Consider the following 11,033-nt stretch of genomic DNA (forward strand, 5'->3'; position numbering starts at 1 on the left):
CTATTATACTCGTCGATCGTTCCACGAGTCATTCTCTTCTTCCACCTTCTTAAACTGCATCTTCATCCTTTCAACCTCTTCTCGATGATACACTTTCACTTCCCTTACAACGGGCTACATATCGTTAATTTCCTTATTAGTAGTTCCAAGTGCTCGTTGACCATGTTTAAAGCGATTTCGGTACCACAAAAAAAGTATGATCCTCACCCTGGGATTTCTTTTCCACGAGCTTCTCCAAATCTTTCAATATACCGACATAGGGTCATAAGTGAAAAGAAAAGAATGCATGGTGTAACTGGGTGACACGCTTTTAGTCATGTCCATTATAAACTTCCCCTACTAGGTCACCCCTGACTTAAACTTCTTCAAGATAGACTTACGGTAATAGGCATATTTCCCTTCTTCCACCTGGAAGAATCATCGTTAACTATCATTTGTGAAGATCAGTATGAATCACGGTGGCCTAGGTGATCATGAGACTTTTTACTATAACCCTAAAAAAATGGAGGACATTAGTTATTCATATCCTTCATCATATCTCCTTCTGGTAGACCCTTTGACAAACTTCGATCATTACAGCACACCTCCTGCTTACCACTCTTTGGGTCTCCAGTTTCGCCTCCACATGATGCTCTAAAGACATAATTGAATGAGGATGCATGTTTTTCTAAGGTCTTTTGAGGACAGTTTGTCATTACATGATTTTTCTGAGTATTTGCAATGAATTCGATGAAATTTTAAGTTAAAGATGAGATAAATATGAAGAAGTATGAAACCAAGAAATTGTGAAGAAACAAGCAATTTTCAGCACAATTTACATCTTGACGTTTGTCCAGTAAATTAATCATATATGGAGTTCCGTAACTCATTTTGACGTGGGGTTTTTTTGCAAAAATAGAAGCTAAGAGAAATATTTTTGTTCATGAATAATCATGCGTGTAATGGAAAGTATCGTACGCGCGATAAAACATGTTCAAAATCGCGTGGGTGATAGAACAATGACGTGCATAATGGTACACTTTTAGGCCTTTTTCTGACGCATTTCTGATCCATTCCGACTGCTTTAAAAGGGGATTTTCTTCATTTTTTAAGAGGAGATCAAGGGTTACAAAATTTGACACTGTGAGCACGACTTTACAACATCAAAGGGTGATTTTGAGAGAATTAGAAGCCATTGGAGGTCAATCCTTGAAGGAAATTCATATGTTATTCTTCTATATTCAATTGGTATTGTAATTTTAAATATGAGTAGTTAATCTCCTCTAGGTTAGGTTATATGATGATGGACCTTATTCAATCTTGTTGACATTATATGTTGGTTTGACTTTGTATGAATCCTTTGAATTATAATCTTATTCAGTTGTTTCTTAATCTTAATGCTTTTTATTTGAGATACTCTGTTAATATGATATTGGACACATAGATATTACTTACCCTTAGCCTATGTATTGGACCTAGGATAATTGTTCTACTTACGCTGGTTGAATAAGGATAAGAGACCCCAAGTAGTGTCATAGGGAATTAACGTTATGTATATCGCTCAATCCTGCTTACGTTGGTGGACTAGGAATAAGAAGCTCTGAGTAGTGATTAGTGAGTTATTTCATGAGTGGTCGGTTATAATGGTTTTGTTAATTTGTCGTGAGATTATAAGGATAAGATCATTCATACAAGACATCATACATCTACGAGAGAGGATAAGGGGATTCAATACACAACCTAATCGTCTTAATATTTCTGTTAAAACTCTTAGTTTATTTTTTGTTCTGAAACCTGACCCCCCCCCCCCCCCCCCCCCATCATTTACCGTTTTCCTTTGCTTTGCATAATTGTTGGCTTGTTCGAACACAGTCCTTGTAGATTCAATCTTTTATTACTGCGACACTATCAGTACACTTGCCGAGAAGTCATCAAGTGTTTGCACCGTTGTCGAGGACTGTTGATATTATAATAAGGCAACATTTGTGCAACGTTTAATTTCGTTTTGTTTAGGTTATATTTTTTTGTTTTCAATTGTAAATATTTTTTGTAATTAGTTATTTTTGTTTCTTCTTAAATTTTATTTCCTATTCTTTCTCTTTTTAGTTTTATTTTTGTTTAATCTTTTTATTTAGTACATTGTTACTAATGTATTTTTCTTTTTGTTTTGTATGTGAGATCAAGATAGTCATGCAAGATGGCGTATATGTTACGTTTGCAAAATTCTAAGCTTTTATAAAGGAACTTACAATAAAATCGCTCATTCTAGACAATGCTAGAAATTATTCAGAACCGGAACCTTACATCAACAATGATCATTCATTGGAAGATGATTTATCATCTCAACTTGAAGAAACCTTGACTCAGTTTATAAAGATGACTCAACTCAGTTTCGAGAAAATCAACAAGCATCAAGAAACCGTGATAAGTGACATGGAAACATCCTTCGAGAAGTTAGAGATGCAACTTGGTCAAATATCCATCCAATTAGCATTAAAACTGAAATCTAGTGGGGATTTCTATGAAAATATGTTAGATAGTCCTAGAGATTCAGAAATTGAAAGAGAAGTCAAATAGGAATGTGAGGTGGTCAATGAAGGAGAAATTGACAAAGAAAAAAAAAGAAGAAAAGTGCACAACACGGATAAAGAGATAGAAGCAAGAATAGAAGAAGCGGATGTGAAAATTATATGTGGGAAAAAAACAAGAACTCAATATGAAGATTATATAGTTTTGGATGAAGCTTCAAATTCAATAAGTTGTTTAGACGTAGATGTCCAACTACAAGATCTTCAACAAAAAGAATAGTCCTACACATAACAACAAGGCTGATAAAAGAGGAGATAAATATGCAGTATTGAATGAGATTCATGCGTTGCTCAATACTATCAAGCTGAAGAGAATATGGAAGAAAAAAATTCAATTTCTGAAAATGATGTAATACGACCAATGTATAAGGCATCTCTAAGAAAAAAGGCACAAGGAGTATCAATCTCAAGATCAAAACCAATCAAAAAAATATAGTAAAAACTACAAGATATAACGGGCACAACCATCAAACGAAAAGATCAAAAACAAAACTACAAAGAAAAAAAAACACCGAAAATAATATAAGACAAAGACGGAGTAAGTGATGAATTTTTTCCAATATCATGATGCACAATATTATCAATTAAATTATTATAAGCAAAATTGAACAAAGTGTTAGCTTTGTTGCTATCCCATAAGCATATATTTATTGTTTTGAACTCAAATATTGTGTGCTTTAAATTTGATAATATGCCGCAATTGTGTTTTTTTTAAATGTCTCGTTAAATTAATGTGTGGATGTTGTAAATAAACTATTGTTAAACTCGATAATCAAACAATGTAAGTCTATTTTAATGTACCGGAAAAAAAATCAAATTATTCTTTTGTTTAGTTTTTCTAGGTAATCAAGCCATATTGATAATCATTTTGAAACAAAGACAAACTAGTTTCAGTTTTCTTTGAAAAATTAAAATAATCTCTAAATTATTTATATCAAAATTTCTTTTATTTTAACTTATAATAAACTGACCTAAGATAACTCATTTAAGTTTCCCTAATTAACAACCACTAAATGGCAAATTTGCACCCTTTTCCTTTGCCTATTTTTGGCCACAAATCACAATCCAACCAATACTATAGTACACTTTATAAACAAATGTCATGACATGTGAAAGTAAATGAATTAAGAGCATTAGAAGTCACAAGCATAGTTGAAAAAACATTGTCTTCAATTTAGCCACGGGATGTAAAGAAACTCATCTAAGTTTACTTTGATTATGGCCACAAACTTTTTCCCATGACCTAAAGACTCCGTGAGTATATTGAAAATTTCATTTTCTCAATAGCTTATATATATTTGCTAGAATTCTATCAACTTGTAAAAGACATTGCTTATGTGATGTTTTTTTTTGTTACTCAATAAATCATGGCAAAGACACCTTGTCCCATTGAATTGGAGCCTAGGACTTTGAGTGGAGTGGAGCTAACCCAAGCAAGGGTAGATACTATCATTCTTCACAAAACACTTTCACTCATTTGGTTTAATTTGGTGGCTCAATTTCCTTAAAGACATCCTAATATTGATCAATTTTCATGTTGATAATGTTTATTGTTTCACGTAGGAACTAGCTGCTGAGGTGGTTCAAAACATGGAACCAAGTGAAGCAGCAGCTGTGTTTTTTGAGGTACGATTTATATTCAGTGTCGGTCAAAATAGTCTTATATTATTTATGAATTGAGAATAAGAGTAATTTATATACAAAATTCGTATTTTTAAAGGACAAAATCACATGGATGATCACGTGTAAAATAGACAATAATTCGTAACTGCATCCGGATTTGAGGAAGAATTTCTAACCTATGAAATTATTCAATAATATTTTTTTGACAATATTCCTATTATTTGTGATCAAAATATTAAATTAAATGATAATATGTGAATATTTTTTCAGTACTATGTAAGTTTCATTAAAAATATTGTTAAATTATCAATCATATTTTGTTTTTTGTTTGAAGGGGATTATGCATCCAATAAAGGAGGAGGCACATATGGATAAAAATAACTGCAAAAATGAGAAATTAATTGATTTCACAAAGAAGAAAGAGACTATACCTTATGAGAAAGTTTGTCAATGCCAATGTTCAAGTTCTACTGAAAGCCCTTTTTGTATTGTTGGAGCAAAAGAGCCTCTTTCTGCACCATTTTGATTTTTCTGTCATTTTAGTTGTTAAAGGTGTTTATTTTTTATTTTACATGCCAATAAATACCTCTCATTTTTAGCCAATTGTTAATTTGAAATAAAACAGACAGTTATCACTATGCCATGAAATGATTTTTCTTGTTCTTTCTTTTAATCTAAAAAAAAATGTGGTTTCTGATTTTTCTTCTTCTTCATTATAAGTGTATAGTTTAAAGTTACACAACATTGTCATATTGCGTTATTAAATAATGGGCCTTCTTGGCGATATCTAGTTATTTGGGTTCAATTTTATTGCACAAAGAATTTTTTAATGTACCTATATATTTTTTAAGCATTACACGAAAATCTAAAAATATCATCAATTTCTGGAGATGCATATTCGGACAAACCTTAAAAAACACTTAGCACATGTCATTTTGAGTGACGTTCTATTATTTGTTTTTTTATTTATTTCGGAGATGTATTTTTGGAATGTTTCCATAGTTATATTTCAGTAACACAGACACATCAATAACAAAACCAAAAACATGTAATTTTCCAAAATGAAATTAAGATTCATAGAATAAAATCAGGATTACATAGAACATTTCAACATAAAATCAACATTACTTCAATATCCAGGTGGACGCTTCAACATCTTTGCAATATCTTCGCCCGATCTTGAAATCGCCGCTTCCAACTCAAACGAAACTTTTGTTTCAAAATGGAAATACGTATTCCACACAGTCCTTTCATCTTCTTGTGTCTTGAGCTCAATTTTGCTAAACTAAATATTCCTTTCATTATCAATCGACGGTGAACGGTACTCGAGCTTCACAATCCTTCGATTGTCTCCGTAAGGTAAGAGATGGTGGATTTCATATTTAATATCTTTGAAGGAGGTGAAGTTGTTGAGCTTAAATGTTCGCCCGAGTGTAGAGTTGAAGAATGAGACATTTGCTTCATTTATATTGAGACACAGTTACATATACTTATTTGTCTAGTTAAAGAAGAAATTAAAATGAGTCGAAACATATGTCGCCGACTAAATCTATGAGTGGTATCCCCTTGGATTTTTGTGCATTTGACTATCTTTCAATTTTGCTCAATTTTTCAAACTCTTGCATCCTTTCCATAAAATGATTCGGCCAAGTCTCGACTTTTGTTGTTAAATGAGTCTTCCACTCCGGTGATGTAAGTGGTATAAGACATCCTGGTTTCAAGTAAACTTGAACAAAATGACTTGATTTTGAAAGTCACCCAATACATATAATACGATCATTTGGATTTTGAGGTGGGCCGGTGCACTGTGGGAAAAAAGTTTCTGAAAAACCATCATAATCAAACTTAAGTCTCTTCCAATGAGTGCAGACCTCATCCATTCTTATTGGGCTACCAAATTTCACTTTTTTTTTCAATAACACAAGCACAAGGGAGATCATATATTTTCACAATTGTGCACCCACACTTTGCGCTATCAGAGCCTACACTATCAACTCATTTAGCCTCGTGAAAAATATAATTCAAACTCGCCCGAGAAATGTTACCAACCAACCGAGAATAAAGATTGTTGTCTTTAAATCTGTGTTCTAAAATTGCAATGCTCCGACAAAATGATGTATGTATCTCATTATGATGGTTTTGAAACATGTGGTTCATAGAGTCCCAATCTCTACACAAATTGCATGTACTATTTTCCAACCAATTTTTCAAAGTAGCATGGGCATACTCAACTTTGTTAGTTATTGTATTTCCAAGGTTTATAACATTATCAGTCCATGCACAAACAATTTTCTTCTTCACCTGGTCAAGAATTATGCTTTCAACATATTTCAACAAACATGGATACTTTTCACACACTTTCCTGAAATGCATAACGGAATCAACATATAGTTCTTTTGTGGAAGAATTTATTATATGATTCCATGCATCCATTATTTTTTCCACAACCACATTCGTCTTCACTATTTTTCCATCTTCAGACTATTTATTTTATCCCTACCGCAAGTTCAACTTGACTTCTCATATTCTTTGTTATGTGATACCTATAAAGTAATGCATTAGAAGAAGGAAATACCTTTGCAACCGATTTCATCAAGGCAATATCGCGGTCAGTAGCAATCACTTTAGGCATCACACCTTGATCCTTCAATAATGTTTGACACACCTCTAAGGCCCAAGTTAAATTGTCCTCTTTTTCGCACTCAAGAAATGCAAACCCAATGGAATATGTCTTCTTAGTTGAGGTAACACCAACCATCTCCAATAATGGAAGTCTATACTTGTTGATCTTGCAGGTTGAATCAAGTATGAGCATGGTAGGAAACGTGTTGAACAACTTTATGGAATCAGGATGAGTCCAAAATATATCTCTAACAATAACTCCATCCTCACATGTTCGGTACCTAGACACGTACTGTTATTATCCAATAATTTCAAGAGTTGTTGCATTTCAGATTTATCCCTCATAAGCGCCTTGTTAGTTTGGTACCGAATATTATACACTTTCTTGATTTTTGATATATTTTCAGGTCTTTTCCATTTCAATGTTGCAAGTATATTTTTCGGTTGAACCAAGTTCAATGTCATGTCATCAACACATTTCTTCTCTTCCTGCATGAGCCGACACACACTAGGATGACCGACTAATTTTTCACACTAATTATGGTTATGCAAACCACATATGACATTAAATCTCTAGTTTTTGTTTACCAACATGTAACCACGCACCTTAAACGGACACTCACATTTTCTTGAACCGGTGTCGTCTCTTTTAAAAATCCGAAGAGGAGTTCTATATTTCCCGCTTCTTTCGTACTTCATTGTCACAAAAGCGTATCTTCTATCTGAATCATTATCGAACCTTCCAATAACCACAACAAATCCAAGTTTAGAGGCCTCCATACGAATCCATTGAAGCATTTGATCACAAGATTCAAACTCTTGCTCGATTTTACATTTATTGCCAACATCTACCGCATTCACAACAACACTTTGGACATTTAAAGAAACAACTTGTTTTGGGAAAACATCGGGGTGCACCATATCTAATGAAAAAAATTACAACATAACAGTAAATAAGCTCCACTACTTAAAATAGGGTTGGAAAATGAACACAGACTAGTTTCGAAGATGCATCTCCGAAAAAGTTAATACTCGTTCCAGAGATACATTTCCAGACATAACACTCACTTTTACAGACAAAATGCATGATTAATATGAGAAATGTAGTGTGAAATAAAAGATCTTTACCGGAAATTCTATCTTCTTTTGTTACCAGCATCTCGTGGTCTTGTGGTCCTTGTCGCGGTCATCTCACGTCGTACCGATGCAGTTTGGGACACACGCCCAAGTCTAATCCAACCAGTGTTATCTTCAGCCATTGCACATGCGTTAGAAGCAAAGACATATATGAATAACATGTCTGGTGAAATTCACAAATTCCACAGAATAAACCAAAATTTTGCCAAAGTCCAATCTGTAAATGTATATCCGAAAACAAATCAGACTAAATCTAAAGATGCATCTCTGGACAAACCTGTGATTGTCTCACATGGTAGATACATCATTTCTGCTATAACAATCACAAAAAACCTCAATGCATGTTCTTCTAGCCTATCGACTTTGTTTACACTAATTCCTATCGCGCCTAATACATCTAATAAGCCTAAATAACTATCATCAAATAAAAAATAAAAAGGAGGAGAAGTAGTTACCTAATCAAAATGATGAGAAGTAGTTTGAATGTTTGAGATGCGGGAACGGAGAAGAAGTTTCAATGTTGCATAGCTCTAATGAATGGAGTTTGGATGAATGAATGAGAATGTTCACTGATGTTGCAAAGTTCAAATGTTGTTTTGACAACTTTTTAAAAAAATGAAGGAGGAAAATGGAAGGTCTGACGCGAGATATGAAACATTACCGTCCGGAGATGCATCTTCGAACCATCCACCAACTTTTGAATAAATGGTATTTACGAAGATGCATCTTCGAACGCTCCTTTTATATATACAAAATACGTATCTAAATTAATTTTTGATACAATAAAGATGTCTTTTCAATTTTGGATGAGAAATAGTTAAAATAGATGCGTCTAGAGTTTCATCTCTGAACACTATAGATATTCTAGATTTTTTTAAGGTGGTGTGAGAGCACTCAATAAAAAAAAAGTATTCTCATTAAATTATAAGAATTTTAATAAATTAAATAATATTTTTGAAAATGATAATACCACTTATTTTTACGGGATGATAATACAACTCTTGAAAGTTTATATAACAAAATTTAGGAATATAATATGCTGTGCCTAAAAAACGATAGTGAAAGGAAGCTCCCAATCCCATGACAACAGCATCACACACAAAACCCACCCTCACAAATCACAAGTTTCTCTCACTCACTTTCTCCCACCCTTCATCACATTCATATAACACAAACACCAAAGTATAGCTTATCTCCTTCAAGGCACCAACATGAGTGAGCAGAAAACAGCCTCTATAGAAAGCAGTGGCACACTCACAATGAGTGGCCCCCTCGTCGGAGCCACCGAGAAAACCACCCGGCGTCGGAGAACGGAGGCGATGCAGCTGATTCTTCGAGCTTTGTGCATGGCAACCTCTGTTGTTTCTCTGTCATTAATGATCACAGCCGAACAAAACAACTCTGTTTCCATCTATGGCTTTCGTTTGCCTGTCCATTCCAAATGGTCTTTCTCTCCATCTTACGAGTAATTTTCTCTCTTCCATTTCTTCTTCTTGTTGATTATTTTCTATAGAAAATAAAGAAGAAAATCAATGTATATTGTGTTTCATAGTTATTAATTGAACTTGATCTTACTTTTATTAATATTATAGTTTTGATATATTTTATGGCAAGAATTTCTTAGGACCGTGTGGTTTTTTTTAACAGATAGGTTATGGACAAAATTGACCGTAAAAAGTGGAGGCCGTGAGTGTGTATGAAAAGTCATAATGACATTTGAATGAACAGTGATAAGTCCGTGATGGAATCTCTTCTTTTAAAAAAAAAGAATTTATACGATTTTAAAGATTTTCCTTCTCTATCAAATTCTTTTTTCTATGTTTGTTTTGTTTGTCCCTTTGCATGTTTTGTCTTTAAAGTTTTATTAAAATAAAACAAATCATGTAAATGTCTTTCCTATGTCACCCCACAACAACTTCAATGCATATGCATGTCGCAGCAATTGCCATTTAAAACTATGGATTGAAGTTTGCACTATAATATTAACATGCTATGATCTCAGCTTTTGATTTTATTAGGATATGATTTTAATTTAGTTTTTGTGTTGGGCAGATTTGTTGTTGGGGTTTCTGTAGCTGTGACAGCTCACTCTTTGCTGCAACTACTCATTGGCACATCAAGATTTCTTAGGGCTTCTTCTGTGATTCCTTCAAGAAACCATGCATGGGTTCTTTTTGCTGGGGATCAGGTTCAGATATTGAATGAATGTTCTTATTATAAAAATCGTGTTCTCATAAAGCTTAAATTCGTGACTAATTAAGTGCTTAAAATTGCAGGCTTTTGCTTATGCGTTGATGAGTGCTGGATCTGCCGCATCTGGAGTAACCAATCTGAATCGGACAGGAATTAGACATACACCTCTGCCAAATTTTTGCAAACCTTTGCACAAGTTTTGTGACCATGTTGCCATCTCAATAGCTTTCACTTTCATCAGCTGTTTCTTGCTTGCCACGTCTGCTGTCCATGATGTAATATGGCTCACTCAACACTGAATGAATCTCTTTACATAATGTAACATATAATCTTAAACTACCTTGTAGAAAATGTTCTGGCTTTCAAATCATGTTATAAATCATGTCTATCGTCTAGTTTATTAACCAGCATTTCTGGTGATGGTTTGTGATATATGTACGTACTAGTATGATATAATGAAGCCATACTTATTTATGTAAAGCCGATTTCTGGCTATGCCTTGCAGACCCGTTTTAAGTTTTTGAAGGTCATGTGTAGTTTAGCCACAGTTTAAGTCTTAATTTTACTTGAAAAACGTTTTATAAAGTTTATTTAACTATAGTTTAACCCTGATAAATTTGAGGTTTTGTGCTATAACCCGTCTTACAGGCCCTCAGAGACGGCCTCGATAACTTATGATACATGCTTGTAGATCTAATTGATGCAAAATTAAGATTTTTTATTCGATTTTGTGACACACTAGGTTACTCTTGTTGGTTGCAATTGCTTCCCGGAGGTTACTCTTGTTGGTTTCAGCAAGTCAAATCTTTTATTAAAATCAAATTAAATTAAATTTTTTATTAAATGCAAATCCAAATAAATATTTTCATACGTAATATTTTCAAAATACAT

The 11,033-nt window shown here is 33.5% G+C and overlaps 3 protein-coding genes across 3 annotated transcripts; 2 read left to right on the plus strand and 1 right to left on the minus strand.

Annotated features, from left to right (window-relative positions):
* The first annotated feature begins 3,873 nt into the window (after positions 1 to 3,873).
* Positions 3,874 to 4,793, plus strand: LOC127076496 (uncharacterized). Its single transcript, XM_051018161.1, has 3 exons — positions 3,874 to 4,006; positions 4,131 to 4,193; positions 4,525 to 4,793. Exons 1-3 carry the CDS (start codon positions 3,935 to 3,937, stop codon positions 4,714 to 4,716), a joined length of 327 nt encoding a protein of 108 aa, XP_050874118.1. The 5' UTR covers positions 3,874 to 3,934; the 3' UTR covers positions 4,717 to 4,793.
* A 1,392-nt stretch (positions 4,794 to 6,185) lies between these two features.
* On the minus strand, positions 6,186 to 8,071 carry LOC127138135 (uncharacterized). The gene is made up of 5 exons (XM_051064532.1): positions 7,966 to 8,071; positions 7,419 to 7,735; positions 7,180 to 7,301; positions 6,766 to 7,093; positions 6,186 to 6,491 (listed from the first exon to the last, which is right to left on the minus strand). Exons 1-5 carry the CDS (start codon positions 8,069 to 8,071, stop codon positions 6,186 to 6,188), a joined length of 1,179 nt encoding a protein of 392 aa, XP_050920489.1.
* An 892-nt stretch (positions 8,072 to 8,963) lies between these two features.
* On the plus strand, positions 8,964 to 10,663 carry LOC127076497 (CASP-like protein 3A1). Its single transcript, XM_051018162.1, has 3 exons — positions 8,964 to 9,414; positions 10,002 to 10,137; positions 10,226 to 10,663. Exons 1-3 carry the CDS (start codon positions 9,161 to 9,163, stop codon positions 10,439 to 10,441), a joined length of 606 nt encoding a protein of 201 aa, XP_050874119.1. The 5' UTR covers positions 8,964 to 9,160; the 3' UTR covers positions 10,442 to 10,663.
* The last annotated feature ends 370 nt before the right edge of the window (positions 10,664 to 11,033 follow it).

The sequence above is a fragment of the Lathyrus oleraceus genome, chromosome 4 (genome assembly GCF_024323335.1).
Source record: "Lathyrus oleraceus cultivar Zhongwan6 chromosome 4, CAAS_Psat_ZW6_1.0, whole genome shotgun sequence".
NCBI classification, from domain to species: Eukaryota; Viridiplantae; Streptophyta; class Magnoliopsida; order Fabales; family Fabaceae; genus Lathyrus; species Lathyrus oleraceus.

Coding starts and splice junctions, on each gene's coding strand:
- LOC127076496 (XM_051018161.1), top strand. CDS start 3,935: ATGGCAAAGACACCTTGTCCCATTGAATTGGAGCCTAGGACTTTGAGT. Junction 4,007..4,130: donor TGGAGCTAACCCAAGCAAGG/GTAGATACTATC, acceptor TGTTTCACGTAG/GAACTAGCTGCTGAGGTGGT. Junction 4,194..4,524: donor CAGCAGCTGTGTTTTTTGAG/GTACGATTTATA, acceptor TTTTGTTTGAAG/GGGATTATGCATCCAATAAA.
- LOC127138135 (XM_051064532.1), bottom strand. CDS start 8,071: ATGGCTGAAGATAACACTGGTTGGATTAGACTTGGGCGTGTGTCCCAA. Junction 7,094..7,179: donor AAGAAAGTGTATAATATTCG/GTACCAAACTAA, acceptor GTACGTGTCTAG/GTACCGAACATGTGAGGATG. Junction 6,492..6,765: donor TGATGAAATCGGTTGCAAAG/GTATTTCCTTCT, acceptor ATTCTTGACCAG/GTGAAGAAGAAAATTGTTTG.
- LOC127076497 (XM_051018162.1), top strand. CDS start 9,161: ATGAGTGAGCAGAAAACAGCCTCTATAGAAAGCAGTGGCACACTCACA. Junction 9,415..10,001: donor TCTTTCTCTCCATCTTACGA/GTAATTTTCTCT, acceptor TGTGTTGGGCAG/ATTTGTTGTTGGGGTTTCTG. Junction 10,138..10,225: donor TTCTTTTTGCTGGGGATCAG/GTTCAGATATTG, acceptor TTAAAATTGCAG/GCTTTTGCTTATGCGTTGAT.